This window comes from Mustela nigripes, chromosome 2, assembly GCF_022355385.1.
Source record: "Mustela nigripes isolate SB6536 chromosome 2, MUSNIG.SB6536, whole genome shotgun sequence".
In the NCBI taxonomy this organism is placed as follows: Eukaryota; Metazoa; Chordata; class Mammalia; order Carnivora; family Mustelidae; genus Mustela; species Mustela nigripes.
The window spans coordinates 103,244,218-103,262,530 of record NC_081558.1 but is presented as its reverse complement, the minus strand read 5'-3'; the positions used below and the strand labels follow the sequence as shown (position 1 = coordinate 103,262,530).

General features: G+C 33.8%; 1 protein-coding gene across 4 annotated transcripts in view; it reads right to left on the bottom strand.

The window, feature by feature from the left end:
* Nucleotides 1-18,313, bottom strand: part of ACAP2 (ArfGAP with coiled-coil, ankyrin repeat and PH domains 2) — a 147,646-nt gene that overhangs the window by 16,451 nt on the left and 112,882 nt on the right. For 2 of the 4 annotated variants that reach the window (XM_059391248.1, XM_059391249.1), the window contains 9 exons: nucleotides 16,561-16,612; nucleotides 14,935-15,035; nucleotides 14,207-14,312; nucleotides 6,134-6,342; nucleotides 5,733-5,802; nucleotides 4,441-4,532; nucleotides 2,553-2,737; nucleotides 2,045-2,149; nucleotides 1,572-1,664 (listed from right to left, as the gene is read on the bottom strand). In XM_059391248.1, coding sequence (XP_059247231.1) covers nucleotides 1,572-1,664; nucleotides 2,045-2,149; nucleotides 2,553-2,737; nucleotides 4,441-4,532; nucleotides 5,733-5,802; nucleotides 6,134-6,342; nucleotides 14,207-14,312; nucleotides 14,935-15,035; nucleotides 16,561-16,612 — 1,013 coding nt within the window. The remainder of the gene's footprint in view (nucleotides 1-1,571; nucleotides 1,665-2,044; nucleotides 2,150-2,552; nucleotides 2,738-4,440; nucleotides 4,533-5,732; nucleotides 5,803-6,133; nucleotides 6,343-14,206; nucleotides 14,313-14,934; nucleotides 15,036-16,560; nucleotides 16,613-18,313) is intronic. The other 2 variants (XM_059391250.1, XM_059391251.1) reach the window with 1 other exon arrangement.

Sequence of the window (18,313 nt, the reverse complement as noted above, 5' to 3'; positions counted from 1 at the left end):
CCTCCTCTCTCTGCCTGCCTCTCTGCCTACTTGTGATCTCTGTCTGTCAAATAAATAAATAAAATCTTTAAAAAAAAAAAAAAAAAAAGATGGTAAACTTTATGTTAAGTATATCTTATCACAATTTAAAAAATAAAAATGAACTCTTACAACGTGCCACAATGTAAAAGATGTAAAAGAAACCACTAATTCAGGGCGCCTGGGTGACTTAGCGGGTTAAAGCCTCTGCCTTCAGCTCAGGTTGTGATCCCAGTGTCCTGGGATCGAGCCCCGCATTGGGCTCCCCACTTGGCAGGGAGCCTGCTTCCTCCTCTCTCTGCCTGCCTCTCTGCCTACTTGTGATCTGTCAAATAAATAAATAAAATCTTCAAAAAAAAAAAAAAAAGAAAAGAAACCACTAATTCAACAAAATGAGTGAATGGGAGAGTTTCACAAAACTATGTTATTTCCAACAGACTGATCATTCCTCAAACAGTCAAACATCTTCTCTTATAAAGATGTCAATAGCGGGGCGCCTGGGTGGCTCAGTGGGTTGAAGCCTCTGCCTTCAGCTCAGGTCATGATCCCAGGGTCCTGGGATCGAGCCCCGCATCAGGGAGCCCGCTTCCTCCTCTCTCTCTGCCTGCCTCTCTGCCTACTTGTGATCGCTGTCTGTCAAATAAATAAATAAATAAAATCTTTAAAAAAATAAAATAGGGGCGCCCGGGTGGCTCAGTGGGTTAAAGCCTCTGCCTTCGGCTCAGGACATGATCCCAGGGTCCTGGGATCGAGTCCCACATCGGGTTCTCTGCTCAGCGGAGAGCCTGCTTCCTCCTCTCTCTCTGCCTGCCTCTCTGCCTACTTGTGATCTCTGTCTGTCAAATAAATAAATTTTAAAAAAATAATAATAAAAATAAAAAAATAAAATAAAATAAATTTAAAAAGATGTTAATAGGTATGCTAGACATTTGTGGTCCTGCCAGGATTCAATGGGAGGTTAATTACTCTGTACTAGATTAAAATTAGGTATATTCCTATATGACTGGATTTACGGACTCACAAGAGCTGGTAAAAACAATTCCTAGAGAATTTTACTACTAGACCAAGCCTTACTTTATTCCCAGGATGGTCCAGCACCACCACAATTTACAGTACAAGCAATTCAAGTAATTCAAAAAAATGCTTACTACCCCTGGGTATTCTGCAAGATCAAAATCATGGAAATCAAGGAGAGAATATAGGAAGAAAGCACAGGTCAGGAGAAAAATATAATGCAGAGAGAGTTACTAATCTCTTTCTCCTGATAAAACAGCCATAAAAAAGATAAAGAGTAATAAGACATAGTTCATGTGGATTAAAAAGTATCCTTAGTGACTGACTAAGCATTTTTAGAATGTATCATGAGGCTTAGAAGAATATACACCTAGAAGAGAACATCCAAATATGGAAAGAAATAGCTGCTTTCTCATTTAACAACACCTTCTAAAAGGCTAACCACTTTCTTTAGAAATTATTTAATCAAGACTAAACACAAAACACATGCATTTTTCAGCAAGCAATACCAACTGACATTGAATTTTACCAAAACTCACCAGTCTCATATAAACTATTGGCAGACACTGTGGAGGGTAAAGATTCTCTTCCATCATCAGAGCTCTGCTGGATTCCACTATCATTGCTTTTGACTGTTTTAAAGAAAAATCAGCTAGTGATTAAAGTTCAAGCCATTCAGAAAACAATCTACCACAAACAACAAGGTTTTAAAATGAGCTCTGATACGTCAACATGAACTTAACCACCATCACAATACATTTAACACAATTTTAATCATTTCGAACATTTAGCTTATTAAAATATGAATCAATCACAAAGCCTGAAAATAAACTCTTCAGAGTCGCAACACATCTCATTACCCCATAATATGACAGGCATGGTGAAGAGCTTAATTTATTATGACTGCAAGTAATGTGTAATTCTGAGACCATGGGTAACATCTAGAGAAATGGCCACACCGCACAATGACCACTGGCACAGACTTGGAATGCTCCACAAGAGTAGTACTTACTACTACGTAGTTTTGAAGAAGTATCAAAGTAGGAGAAGAGTGAATCTAGCTCATCAGGACAGAACAGAGACTCCCGCCTGGCCTCGTCGCTATTTACAGCAACCACTGGGGACATGCAAGTTAGCAAAGCACAAAGCAGGCCATAAGAAGGGAAAAGGGCAGGAAAAAACGTTACTGGGAAAGATTTAGGAGGAAAAAATAGGAAGGAGATTAGGTAGTTAATCAGATATTTAGGGCTTGTTGCCATGATAGATTTATAATTCCCATCTCCCCTTGCCTTTTAAGCAGATTTATTCCTTAGAATATACACATTACCTAGAATTGTAATTACCAGATGTTATTTAATTTTAACTGTTAAAGCGACAGAAATCCAATTTTTCCTTAGACTATGTAGAAGGAAACAAGTTTTTGGCATTCAAATAATCTACAATGGCTATTAATTCAGAAATTAAGAAAGTGACTTCAGTTTAAGAAAATATTTCTATTCATAACAGATAAGCTATAATACCTGAACTTTGGGGAGGTACTCTGACTTGGTCACTGGGCCCAAGTTTAGAAATGCTCAGCCTCTTCTCTTCAGAACTTTTGGAGACAGTCTTTTTTTCCTGCTCAGGAGGTGATGATGACATAGAATATTTATCCACAAATTTCCTCTCCACGTATTTTGCTTTGATATATGCCTCTTTCTCCTGTCTGGTATATATAAAAATGCCATGATGTTCTGCTTCATCTCTTAGTATGGCTAATACTGAAAAGAAGCCATTACATACCAAATATTTCCCAAAAAGTCACTAAATGTATTACTGGTTAAAACTAAATTTGTGATATTACAAGATATTTCCCTTCTAAGTATTTAATAAACTAGGATCTCATGTTCAAATAAAATATAAGTAATAAACTAACTGAAAAATCACAAGTATTAACAAGGCACTCTCTTTACTCTCTTAATTTCTGGGCTCATTCATTTCTACACATATTCCCTTGTGTTTATTACAAAATGGAAAACATTACCAAGAAAACTATAAAAATTTATAGAAATTAACTTTAATTTCATTTTACTTCAATAGACAACATCAACAGATCTACTATCACTATTGTCAGTCACAATTTTTCCTAAGACAACTACTTTAAAGCAACATAGCAGTTCTAATAAAAGGGAAAGAAAAAATGTCACATTTTAAACTTTTCTGATACAATCAGAAAATGCCAAGTCTATTTATACTTTTTCCTATTTATATCCTTTCAAAATAGTTAAATCTTTGGTTAAAATCTAAAAATATTTCAAGGTCTGAAATAATTTGGCCATGCGTTAGCAAATAATCTCACTTAAGTGTTAATAGTTCAGACAGCAATAACTTTAAAATAATACTGATTAAACATAGGGGCATCTGGATGGCTCAGTCAGTTAAACATCTGCCTTTGGTTCAGGTCATGATCCTGGGGTTCTGAGATTCAGGCCAGTGTCAGACTTCCTGTTCAGCCGGGAGCCCTCTGCCCTTCTTCCCTGCTTGTGCATGTGCTCTCTCTCAAATGAATAAATCTTTAAATAGGATTATGGCACATAGGATTATGGTAAAAAAAAAATTAATGTTAAAAATAAAGAATCATAAAGACTAAAAGCAACATCAACAATAAAAACAAATTATGTATGCACTCCTAGCCACTTCATTCTATGAGCCTCAATATACAGAATTGGAAGCATAATTTCAAACACAGCAATTAAGTATTCTCCCCTACCTGAAGTTACCCTTTCACCTTTAATTCTTTAACATCATAATGCCATGTACCGAGTACATGATTAATAGATATATATACATATTTATTTTTTTTTAAATGAGAGAGAGAGAGCATGACCTTGGTGGGGAAGGGAGCCAAGTAAGAGTAAGAGAATCTTAAGCAAACTCCATGACCAGTGCAGAGTCATAAGCAGGGCTAGATCTCTGACCCCCGAGACCACAACCTGAACTGAAATCAAGAGTTGGACACTCAACCAACTAAGCCACCCAGGCACCCCTTAACAGATATTTATTGAACAAAGTCAAACAATGTATAACTATTCATTCATTGTTGATAATAGAGACTTGATCCTGAGAAACATTAATAAACAGATTTCTCTTTATAAAGGCCAATAACAGAATTGATATACTTTAAGTGCTAAGGGCTTTTATATTCTATGTAGATACTTTCAATATTTAAGATTCTCATCTGAAGCCCACAGTTGATTATCTAATCAATAAAAAATAATTATCTAAGACTTACCCAAGAAAGAGAAAGTCATATTTTAACAGTCTCTTCTAAACAGTCTGTCTCAATATTACATGTCGATTATAGTGAAATAAAATCATAGCTATATTCCTGCTTATGAAAAAAAAGCATAGAGACAACTGAAATAGTACCTTTGCCCCGGTTGTGGTTTCTTTATTCCCATTTTTTCCACTTTAGCTTCATAAACTCGATTTATAACATCATTTCCCAACTCACACATAAGCTGTTTTGGCAGGAAAATAGAAAAATAAGCTACAAATTGCTAAAAATACTAAAAAAGTCCTTAAAACAAGTACAATTAACTCATTCTTTTTGCATATCCCGCCAATGTTCATCCCACAAAGACATTTAAAGTTAAAACAAATTAAGACAAGGTCTAAGAGCAATTATCATCATTTTGCCATTAACAGGATTTCACCCCCTGAAGACCACCACTCTTACAAGAAAGGGTTTCTCCTGACTCATCTTCCCTCAACTATGGCTAGTACAATGCTGCCTATTATTCACAATGCTTGGTAAATCCAATGAAAAAAGGCCAAACAGGTTAAGTTTTAAAATACAAATAAACTATCTTCTCCTTACATATGATATATAAGAATTTCAAAATATTTTGTTTAAAACTTGTGGTTATATATTATATAATGTACCAGACTGTGTTTCAACCAAATTTTAAAAATTGAATCTAAACATTTAAAGCAAACGTTTTACTTTACATAATTGAGAGGATTACCAGTTTATCTATGGGTTGAAATAAAAATTTAAGTACATTAAGAACACAATTTCACACAGAAATAAATGCAGAGTATATTATAATCTTTAATATATATATTTTTACAATATGGTAAACTAAATGGTGGGAATTAAAAAGAATATATTATTAAGCAATATGATTTTTATTTATCAGAAACCTAATTGTGGTCTAAATGATTTATGACATTTTCAAAGATATGAATTTGTGCACAAGGCTTCATCCTTACACAAGATGAAAGGATGTCTTAGTTTGATGCCTACTACCTTCAGAAATCTAAATCTAAAAATGGTCCTATGCTAAAAGGGCCCAATGATAACAACATGCTATACCAATCCACTCTGGAGCACACTAATATCTCTATTATACTTTTAACAAATAAAAGATTAAAATTAAGACACAGAATTGAAGGTTTTTTTGAGAAAACATAAAAATGTAGGAAAACAGTTTTCCTTAAAAGGTGAAGTGACTTGCAATTAAAAGTGCTACATAAACTTAGTAATTTAAAAACCCATTAATGAAAACACCAGATTTTCCAAATAGCCTCAGATGTGTTGCAATAAATTTAGTTTATTGTTAGCATTGAGACACTCATACATTTTATAAACCAAGATTCTAAAATCCTGATCGTTTATGTGGAAATCTGAACTATTTTTAAACAAGTATGTATTTTACCTTTAAAAGTTCAGGCTCCCATGTGTCTAAAGTTAAAGATCGTACTTTTGAAAAATGAACTCCAAGACTCCTAGAGGGAAAAAAGACTGTATTAATATATAAAGCTATCAAGTCTCTATTTGCATATTATTCAAATTATTTCCCTTTTAATGGAACATAGTTGCTAACACAGCCCTCAACGTGTATGTGAATAAGGAGGGTTCTTCTGGCTAATAATAAATAGTAAAACAAAGTCCTCTAAGGCATTCCACAAAGCAGAATTTTATTCACTGTACAAAAGTTACAAAGATACAAATGGCAGTCATATTAAGGCAAGTGGAGAAGGTCCTGTAACCAATGGGACATGATAATTTATTATGTGTATCCCAAAGAAATCTGTCACCCTATACAGGCCTACCTACCGGTGAATTCCAGAACACTCAATACACAGGGTGATGCCCAGGTTGATGCTGGCCCACCGTGGATCTGCCAGACCACAGTCACAACAGCTGGCATTGCCAGGAATACACTGGACTCGCTGCAGTGCACTTTCTCCTTTCAATAATTTATCTTTTGACTCATTTCCAGAATCTAGGCTTCCTGTGGATGGAGATGATTTCTTATCCAGCTTCTAAAAGAATAAAGAATTATTTGTTTAAAAGAAAAAAAAAAAAAAGACTGCAATACTATGCTACACATTACCTGCTCCAAACAAAAGCTTCCAATCAATAAACTGAAGGCTTATGATGGGCCTAAGCCAGGCACTGTTGTAGGCATTACAAATAAGGATAAAAAGGTATAGATTTCTCCATCAACTGGCATTTAGTCTTGTCAGAAGAAACATAAATGTTGGAACTGATATCTATATTTATGTAAATAAATATTTACATTTAATTTATATTTAATACAAATATGTATACATATAATAAATGCATAATGAACACATGTGTAAGATATGAGGGTGGAGAGAAAGGGAAACACTTATTTAATAAACAATATCAAGACATGAAATAAACATTAGACTATTAAGACTCAAGAATAAAATTAATATTATTATTTTATACCAAGTTTTTCTGAAGTATTCAATGAACTGCAAGCAAATTGTTTTGATTACTGCAGTGAATAACTAGAAATGGTATGGCCTTACTAAAGAATAAATCAATTACATAATTATAATTATATTCCCAGTAAGACAAGTGAGAAACTAAGGAAGGAGAAGAAAGCACTAGTGTGAGGTGCCAGAGCCCGAGTAGGGGCAGTAGGCAGGAAAAAAGGATGTTCGTTACATACAGGGGGACTGATCATGTAAGTAAATATGTTAAAAATAAAAGGGAGCCATTTATTTATATGGAAAGGGACAGAATTAAAACAAACCCTGTTGTGTGTACTTATAACTGGAGATACAAAAGACACACTAATGGTTTTCAATATAAACAGATACATGAAGATATGTAAACATGTCTATGTGTAAATGCATACATATATTCCTTCATTGGTTTCTAAAAGCCATTCACCAGCAAAAGGAACTAGGGCTCTTTGGAAAAACTGCTGATCTTAGCACTGATGCAGAGAAAGTGCAAGATGAACCCAGAACATCTCATCATGCTAGAGAGTAAGGAGGAACTCAGATTGATGGGAACATGTCAAAAGGATACAGAAGCCGGGGTTCCACTGGCCACATTTGGGCCAATTTTTTAAAAGAATTTATTTATTTGAGAGAGAGAGAGAGCACACAGGCATGGCGGGGGTTGGGGGGAGGCAGAGGGAGAGGGAGAAGTCCGATGTGGCACTCGATCCCAAGACTCTGGGATCCTGGGATCATGACCTGAGCCAGAGGCAGATGCTTAACTGACTAAACCACCCAGGCGCCCAAACCTGGGTCAATTTGAACAGCAAAACAATGATAGTAATGGATTATAACACATTGAATAAAATAGTGGTCTATACTGACATAATTAAATAACATTTAAAGCCTGATGAGGAACAGAATATTCGCATAATCTCAAAGTACCTCTCTTACAAAATACTTATTATCTACAAAGGAACTATTATAGTACAAAATTCTAGCAAACACCACCTTCATCGAGCAATCAAAGTTAACATCACCAATAATGAGACAAATCAAAGTTATGTGCCGCCCAAGTATGCACTTAGAAGAACACAACATCACTTATACAACACACCTGCCAAAGATACATAACCTTGAGAGTAAGATCAAACTCACAATGAAGGACATTTCATAAAATAACTCATTAGCTTCAAAACTATCAAGGTCAAGAAGGTCAAAGTAAGACTGAGGGACTATTCCTGAGGGAAGGAAACTAAGGAGCCATGAAATCTAATGTTACCTGTGCTTCTGGACTGGATCTTATAGCTCTAAAGCATATTACTGGGACAACTGTGAAACTTAAAGATGTTTGGGAACTAAACTGTAGCCATGTATCAATGCTCATTTCCTGATTATGATGGCAGCACTGTGGTTTTATGACAGAAATGTCCTAGAGTGTGGTAAGTAACACTTAAATCAGTCAGGCATTATGCTAGAAACTTACCCTGAAACCGTTTGTGGTGGAGGGGGCAGTTATTTGTACAATACTTGGAACTTGTCTGTAAATTTGATACGATTCAAAAAATTTTTTAAAACTGTTTTACTAGTGGGGCACCTGGGTGGCTCAGTGGGTTAAGCCGCTGCCTTCGGCTCAGGTCATGATCTCAGGGTCCTGGGATCGAGTCCCGCATCGGGCTCTCTGCTCAGCAGGGAGCCTGCTTCCTCCTCTCTCTCTCTGCCTGCCTCTCTGCCTACTTGTGATCTCTCTGTGTCAAATAAATAAATAAAATCTTTAAAAAAAAAAAAAACTGTTTTACTAGAATATGTTCAATAATGTGAATTACTTCATAAGCAATTATCAGATAGGAAAAAGATGTCAATGTAATACAGAAATCTTGTTGGGTCATTCCCAGTTTATAGAAACTAATGTTTTTGCACCAAATTAAAGAAGCTGAAAGCAAAGTATACTACACAGCAGAACCTGGGCTAGCTGCCTCCAGGAAAAAAGGAATAAATATGACACTCATTCCTTCCACTCTTTTTGGCTCATTTTGGCTATGTGCTAGGACTCAAAAGTGTGTGCTGCATTCATTCTCTCTGATCTTTACCTGTTTTGCCTTTGTCACCATACCTGAGTAGCCTCAACCCTTCCATACCCTTCCATTATGCTATCTTCATCAATTTTTAAAGCTAAGTCCTATTATGCTGTAGTATTCATTTATTAATACTTCAACTCTTCCAGTATTTTTACTGAGACTCTAAAATTCCTGCAAGTATTCTAGTTACAAACTCACACGGTTTTTCAGGAAGCCCTATCCCTATTTTTTCTGTAATCCCTATTATTTCTAGTGTATGATTTTTCATAACAGGTATTTCAGCAATGCTACCAACTTCATCAAGATGATCTGGATGCAAACGTAATTTTGTTCCCTCACAAAACCTTGTTAAAAACCAGAAAAAAATTATTAGAAGCCATTATCCTGAGCTTTTATTGGACAAAGCTGTGATAATCTGAACATAAAAAAAAAATACTAATGTTGAACATCTTTTCATGTATATGTTGGCCATCTGTATGTCTTCTTTGGAAAAATGTCTATTCAGGTCCTCTGCCATTTTTAATCAGATTATTTGTGGGGGTTTTAGTGTTAAGTTGTGTAAGTTCTTTGTATCTTTCAGATCTTCACCCCTTACTGGACAAACCTTTTACAAATAGCTTCTCTCATTCAGCAGGTTGCTTTTCTATTTTATTGATGATTTCCTTCACTGTGCAAAAGCTTTTCATTTTGATGTAGTCCCAGTAGTTACTGCTTTTCTTCTCCTTGCCTTAGGAGATATATCTAGAAAAATGTTACTGTGGCCAATGTCAAAGATATTGTTGCTTATGTTCTCTTAGGAGTTTAATGATTTCAGGTATTACATTTAGGTCTTTAATCCATTTTGAGTTTATTTATGTGTGTGGTGTTAGAAAGTGGTCCAGTTTCTTTCTTTCTGCATGTGCTGTCCAGTTTTCCCCATACCATTTATTGAAAAGACTGCCTTTTCCCCCTTTTCCAAGGATCCTCCTTTGTCTTAGATTAACTGACCACAGAAGTGTAGGTTTATCTCTGGAGCTCTGTATTCTGTTCCACTGATGTGTCTATTTTTGTGCCAGAACCATTCAGGTTTGTAGTGTATCTTCACATGTGGAATTGTGATACCTGCAGCTTTGTTCTTCTTTCACAAGATTGCTTTGGCTATTCAGGATCTTTTATGGTTCCATACAAATTTTAGCACTATTTGTTCTAGTTCCAATAAAAAATGCTGTTGGCATTTTGACAGGGACTGTACTAAATTTGTAGATTGCTTTGGGTATTATGAACATTTTAACAATATTAATTCTTCTAATCCATGAGCATGAAATAGCTTTCCATTTATGACTTCTCTTCAATATCTATCATCAGTATTTTATAGCTTTCAGAGTATAGGGCCTTCTTGGTTAAGTTTATTCCTGAGTATTTTATTCTTTTTGGTACAATTGTAAATGGAATTTTTTTCTCAATTTCTCTTTCTGCTACTTCATTGTTAGTGTATAGAAACACAACTAATTTCTGGGTACTTTTTATCCTCCAATTTTACTAAATTCATCTATTACTTCTAGTAGTTTTTTGGTGACATCTTTAGGGCTTTCTGTGTATAGTATCACATCATCTGCAAAGAGTAACAGTTTAACTTTTTCCTTACCAATACGGATGCCTCATCAGGGAAATGAAAATCAAAACCACAATGAGGTATCACCTTACACCTGTCAGAATGGCTAAAATAAAAAAGACAAGAAATAACAAGTGCTGGTAAAAATGTGGAGAAAAAAGACTGCTTGTGTATGGTTGGTGGGAATGTAAACTGGTATAGCCACTCTGAAAAACACTATGGAGGTTCTCAAAAAATTAAAAATAGAAATACTACATGACCTAATAATTCCACTACTGGCTATTTACCCCAAAGAAATAAAAACGTTAATTCAAGAAGATACATGCAGCCCTGTTTACTGCAGTACTATTTACAACAGCCAAGATATGGAAGCAATCCAAGGATCTATCAATAGATGAATGGATAAAGAAGATATGTATGTGTGTGTGTATATACACACACACACACACACACACACACACACACACACACACAGGAATATTATGAGGCCACAAAAAGGGATGAGATCGTACCACTTGTAACAGCATGGATGAACCCAAAGGGTATTATACTAGGGTGAAATAAATCAGATGAAGAAAGACAAATACTGTATGATTTCACATATATGTAGAAGCTAAGAAACAAAATAAATGAATAAAAATACAAACAAAAAGCAAAAATAGACCTATAGAGAACAAACTAATGGTTGCCAGAGAGGAGTGAGTGGGGGGAATGGGCAAAATGGAAAAGGGAGTGGTAGATAAAGGCTTCCAGTTATGGAATGAGTAAGTCACAGAGATAAAAGGTATAGCACAGATAATACAGTTAATGGTATTGTAGTAACACTGTATGGTGAATATGGTGAGCACAGGGTAATGGATAGAGTTGTTGAATCACTGTTCTATACCTAAACTAATACAACACTGGGTGTCAACCATACTCAAATAATTTTGTAAAAATAAGTAATTACTGTAATTAATTGGGACCTATTGTACCTAAAAAATCCATGAGTTTACAACAATAACCAAAAAATTAGATATCTGTCCTCCTTGAAGTAGCTAATAAGGTAACCAAATGTGGTAATTAAAAGAAAAAATCAAGCACTTTGTTAAAGTAACTAAATAGCTCTAGCTGATAAACAAAAGCTATATTTAATGTAAGATTCAAGTTAATCAATAAAGATGGGATGACAGAATTAGAGAACCAGCATTTCGCAATTCCTAATGAAATTACAAACTCATCTGTAAAACCATTAGATGAATGGTTGGAGGGGGATTAGATCTTACAGGATCAAAATAACACAAAATAAAGTTACTATACAAAGTAACAAGTAGACTGGGAAAGGGGGAGAAAATTTAACTTTACAGTGGAGAAATCATACTGTCATCTTTCTAATCCAATGTGGCCACCTCATCTTCACACAGAAGCCTTACAGCATTAGCAATGAATGACTGGATAACCAAGTATTCAGTGCCTCCTGTTGCAACATGAAGTATACGTACCACCTATGATTGAATTTTACCAGTTGAAATTCTATAGGATAACTAACTTTATCTCTTCAGTAAGTCATTGTCATTAAAAGAAGGCCTTGCTCTAGACTGAAAGACCTGAGAGACATAACAACCAGATGCAATGCCCATCATACACAAGATGCTACTTTATAAATAGGTGGCAGAAGACATTTTTAGGACAACTGGGGACTCCTGAATATAGAGTGGGTAATAGATGATATTTAAAAATTACTATTAGGCATGAAATGAGATGATGACTATAATCTACTTAGAAAGATCTTGTGGGGATTTTTTAGTTTGTTTGTTTTTTTTTTTTAAAGACATTTACCCACAAAAAAAGGGAAAACAGAAAAGCAAATAACAGCAACAAAATTTTGAAAGCTGGAAGATGGTTCGATGAATAGTAACTAAGTGTACCAAGGCCAAATCTTACTATGGAAGTAAGTAAAAATCTGAGTTCATGAATTTACATTACATGATACTCAAAGGGCTCAAGGATTTATACCAGTGAACCATAGAAGTGGGAACCAAAGTGGGAGAAATGACTGTGGAAAGAACAGGTAGATCCCAAAGTGCCTTCCCCAATTCCATGCCCTTTTGGGACTGCTTCCACACATAAATACAAATAACTAGAATTTTATTTTATACTCTGAGGAAGTAAAACAGGGTCTATGCATAGGATTTACCTGAAAGTGTAAGGCAGAAGATTAAATGAACATATACACACTGAATATTGAGATCCCTGGCAACTAGTTCCCAGCAGACCCTTACCCCTCTGCAGGAGACTGATATCGAGACTTCTCTGGAAATCATACAAGCTAAAAAGATTCCAAAGAACCTAACTCTCTGGTTGTTCCTCAACAAATCATCCAGACTTCAGAGAGGCACATAGTCAACAAAGTCCTAACTATGTTCTTGAGAGTGTCCAAACAGGCTTTAGTCCTTAACTTGTAATCAGAATAGATTACCAGATAGCCAAGAAAAAACTCTTGACTCAACAGTTCTCAACATTGCCTGTATATGGAAATCACCCAGGAAGCTTTTCAAATATTGATTCATGGGGGACACCTAGGTGGCTCAGCGGGTTAAGACTCTGCCTTCAGCTCAGGTCATGATCTCAGAGTCCTGGGATCGAGCTCCACATTGGGCTCTCTGCTCAGCAGGGAGCCTGCTTCCCCTCTCTCTCTACCTACTTATGATCTCTGTCAAATAAATAAAATCTTTAAAATATATATATATATATAAATAAAATAGATTCCTGGATCCCAACTCCATTTAATTACTCTAGGGTAGAACCTATGTATTAGGATTTTGTTTTAAATCCCTGTGTTATCATCACAGGCAGCCAAGTTTAAAAACCATAGCTCTAACGCTGTATCCATGAAGAAAGAACAGGTTTACATGTATAAATATTTAGCAAACAAAAAGAAACTCCTGGAAATTTAATATGTGTTAACAAAACTAAAGTATTCAATAGAAGGTTTGGGAGATTAACTGAGAAAATCTCAGAGAAAGCAGAGCAAAAACACATAAAAAATTTAAAAATCATAAAATCAGTCCAGAAATTCCAGAAAAAGAAAACAGGAAAATTGGAGAGGAGCAATACAAAAAAAAGGTCAGTAATAAGAAAGACTCCAACAGCAATGATGAAACTAAACAATGCTGTTAAATTCTTAAGGATAATTATTTCTAATCTAGAAACTCCAACCCAACCAAACTATCAAACAAATGTGAGGATAAAGACATTTTCAAACATGCACAGACTCACAAATGCTTCATTTTCAAGAAGTTACTTGAGGAATTATTAAGTTCCATTTCTCAAAGCTTACTAATGGTCTTGCTCAAAAGTCTGTAAAATCACTGGGAAGCTGAACCCAGGCTATGACGCAAGACTCCACATTCAATTCATCTTATCCTATCCACGGAGATTTCAACCAGAGACAATTTGAGTTTTCCTTTTTTGATTTTTATTAATTACTAGTCTTTTATTTTTTTTACTGATTTTTATTAATGAGAATACATAACATATTTTGGGAAAAATACTTACATTAGAATACCTAATGATAGTCTAGGATATATATTCAAATACTGAATTAAACATATATTAAAATGATAAAGAGAAATAAACTGAATCTAGATTTCCATAGTAAAACCTCTTTCATTTACAAAATTCATCATTCATTAAAAACTGGTATGATCACATAATGTTGAAATTAAAATTAAGAACTTTTGGCAATGTATCATTTCACATTACAATATTGTTTACTAACCTCTGATTCATCACCCTTCTCTCTATAAGCAGTAGCAATACTGGTCTGAACAGCCTTAATCCATGCCTGGCGCAGCTTTTCAGAATCTGCCTGAAGCATACAACTTCTAAAAGGAAATAACATTGTTTTCTCAGACACTAAGTTAACCCCCCTCCAAATAATAACAAGGTTTACTTTGCTATTTAATAATTTTCTAATAAAAAGCAATTTCTTTTGAAATGTTTTATTTCAACTATCTTTAGGACATAGTATGTTCATGAAGAAATCAATAGAAATGAAATAAATTGTCTATTAGGAAAAAAAATCACAAATCCCTGAACATTAAAATTTTTTTTTAATTTACCAAATATACCACTAATTTTTTCTATTGGATAGAAATATAAAATGATAGTTATCAGAGAAATTGATCTGATATATGACATCAGTTCATAATCAAGACAGCTAAAAAGTTTTCATATGGCCATATCAATAATCTTTATAGAATTTAAAGAAAATGATATTGGGTAGAAGTTACATAAATATCTCATAATACAAAAATACATAAATATCTCACTGTAATACTTATAATCATTAATTATTAAATTTACTTTTAAAGCATGTTTTTCCCTCTCTACCATAATCACAAGTAAGACACAATGTTTTATTTTACAATGTTCTATACTCTGAAAAGTTCTTTAAAATAAATGATAGAAACTTAAAAGCAACTCTCATTCTTTAGAACCACTTACTTTGTTGGAGAGACTACTTCAAAACAGAAGCGTCGTTCTATATCTTCACAGTGTTTCACTGTGCAGAGCCTGAGATCTTCCACTACCACAGTGGGGTTATCCTACAATAAGGAAACAAAACTCTCATGTTTATCAACTTAGTTTTTAAATACTACTGCCAATACCAATAATAACATACTTTAAAATATCACTTGGAATAAATGGTCTAATTTTAAAGATTTATATTTATCTCATTTAGGATTAGAGATAGGAGTTATCAACTCTTATATAGATGTAATAAAGGTAACTGTGTCCTGTTCATAATTTTATCTGTCTCATAAAATGGCTGTACAAGGATTAAATGGAAGTATATGTAAAGAGCTTAGTCTAACACTTGGCAATTAATTAATAAGTTGCTCAATAAACATTAGCTTCCTACTAACTTTAATTTTCTTCCATTTTCTTTCACATCCATTACTCTCCTGGTTACCCCCCACACACATACACATATATAATAAAATCTACTTTCCTCTAAAAAAGAAACCTTTAAGAGTCAACTTTTAAATAACAACAACAAAAAATAATAAGCTTATCTATTCTTCTTAAAAATACCTAAGAAAATGAGGAAGCTTCTATCATTTTTCTAGTACTTAATAAAAATATAAACTCAAAACCAAGTTTATCAGAGCAGAAGAAACCATGAACTAACTAGGACTTGCATGGAATAAGCCTGTTAGCACAGAAACAAGCAAATAAAACTTCAGATTTATCTCAAGAGCAAAGTGAGCATTTGAAATGGACAGCTGAGGGGCGCCTGGGTGGCTCAGTGGGTTAAGCATCTGTTTTCAGCTTGACTGAGATCCTGATCAGGTTCAGCGAAGCCCCTGCTTCTCTCTTTCCTCCTACTCCTGCTTTCTCTTACTATCTCTGTCACTATCTTTGTCTCTCTCTCAAATAAAATCTTTTAAAAATAAATAAATGTACAGTTGACTACGTCATTCACAAAGACTAACTAGGTAAAAATCACCTATTAACTAAGAGTTTTTTTCCCCTAATTATTTTTAACATTCTCAGGTGCCATGTAATTGTGGTACGTCTTTCCGATAAATAAAAATTCCTCAACCTTAAAAAAAGGTTCAGGAAAAGAGATGTATAAAAACAGCATTAACAAATTTAGAGGTTTCTATTTAAATTACTTCAAGCTTAAATTTTACTGTCGTATTTCACATTTCCATATTTATCACCTTTGCCCTAATGTTATGTTTCTCAAAAGGCACCCTTTCCTTCAGTCTCAAAATATACTGTCGAAAAAAAACAAACAAAAAAAAAATACTGTTCAATGGCAGTATTGTTCCTGTCACACACTAGCCAAAGAAATAAAGAAATGAAAGTAATAATCCTGGGACACAGAAACACCTGTCTTAAAACCAGGAGTTAAGAATTCAGAATTCAAAATCACTCTGCTTATTTTAAGAATCAAAGGTTAATACTTTCCACTTTTGAGTCCTCTTATACATGACTAAACATAAAATTAATAAAATAATGTTGCATACACAAGCATTTAAAAACTTCAGTGCTTTATCAAGATGAACAGAGAACTGAAATGGGGGACTCACTGGGTTTTCATTTAATTAACAAAATACCTACCTTAAACTTTTTCTGGTAAACCAACTGATTGTTCTGTATTGAAAACCAGCGTCTAAATAAATAAAAACAGATTAAGTTCTCATAGACATAATTTAGGTCAGTTGTTAGAAATGAAATATTTGGGAAAGCACTAGAAAATCAGTTCATAAAAATTATGTTTTGAGAAGTGCACTGTTTTGTTTCATTTTATATGGACTAATGTCAATGAGATAACTACTGAAAGTAAACAATAATTTTAAACAGTTTTAAAACGACAGACTAGGAAAATAAAGTTACTGTATTTTGATTCATTTTCCATCAGAAATTTATATCCTAACAACAGCTGTTATCCTTTATACTATCACCAAATAATTGTAAAAAAGTAAAAATTAGTTTTTTTGAGGTTACTCAAAAATAACTAAAAATCTTTCCCCCAAAATAATTGCTTCAATTATCAAGTAGAAATAAACTTATGTTTTAAAAGACGATCCATTTGTATACAGCAAAACACTGAACTAAATGGTGCTTTGTCTATAACCTTTGCACAGCTAATTCAGCAAGTGTTTGATTTGTTAAGCAAAACAGGAAATTAAATCATTTTAGAACTGATATCAAGTAAGAGATAATCGCCAATTCACTTGACTTCACTTTAATATAAAATACTTATAAGCAGAATAAAAGTTATTACTAAAAATGATTCACCTATTTATATTGTTCTGCTTGTTCTTATAAGTTACTAGGCAAACAATTTACTTGCAATCTGTTTTAGAAGAAAAAGCTAACCTATGTATGGCATATTTACTAATTCTTATTTATTAAAACAGTAAAAGAAGCTAAAGACTTACAAAAAAAAAAATTAACAGCCAAAAGCCATTCATAAAAAGAAGCAAAAATTCTCATCAAGCATGAAAGGTCAAACTATTTCAGTCATTATTTTAAAATTAGTTTCACGTGAGATGATTTCTATTGTAAACATTAGTTATTAATCTATTAGCAGATAGAGATTCTACCTTTTCATTGACTAATACAAAGCACTAGAAAATGTATTTAGACATACTTAGATTTCTATTTTAAAAAATTAAGTTAATTCTCCAAAGCTATGAAAATTATTAGATGCTTTTCTGTTTTAAACTAGACAGACTGTTAGGTTTTCTTGCTACTTCAAACGGTATCACCTTTACCATTAAAATAGAGATCTGTTAAATAAGCATCTAGATAAAACCAAGTGACTTGCCTCTAATACAAATCATCAAGAGGAAGGCTAGAAAAGGAAGAACTTCTCGGTTTCTTTGCTTTGGTACACATAGTTGGTTAGAAATGTTAAAGGAAACACCTATAAACAAACAAAATGGTGCAGCCCTGCCACATGGGATGACATGCAATGGAAACAATCTCTGATATTGATCAAAATGGTTTTTTTAAATCATTTGAAGTAGAGTGAACTATACTAATAACAGCTCTTATGTTTTACAGTATAGTAATCATACATAATTCTATGAAAAACTATAGTTTTATTGCACAATAGAAAGCACCCACCCACATAACCGTGTAAACTTTTCGTGCTTCTGATATCTTTAAAAAATAAATTTCTATTGAATTGCTGCATCTTAGGATAATAACCTCGAAAAATAATTTTAAAAACACCACATTAAAATTTTTTTTTTTTTTTTTTTTTTTGGTCAGAGAGCATTTCCTCTGATTATTAACTTTATAGATCGTATACGTTTCTGAATCCCAATACATTTCTGAAACCCAGGTTTCCCTACCATCTATC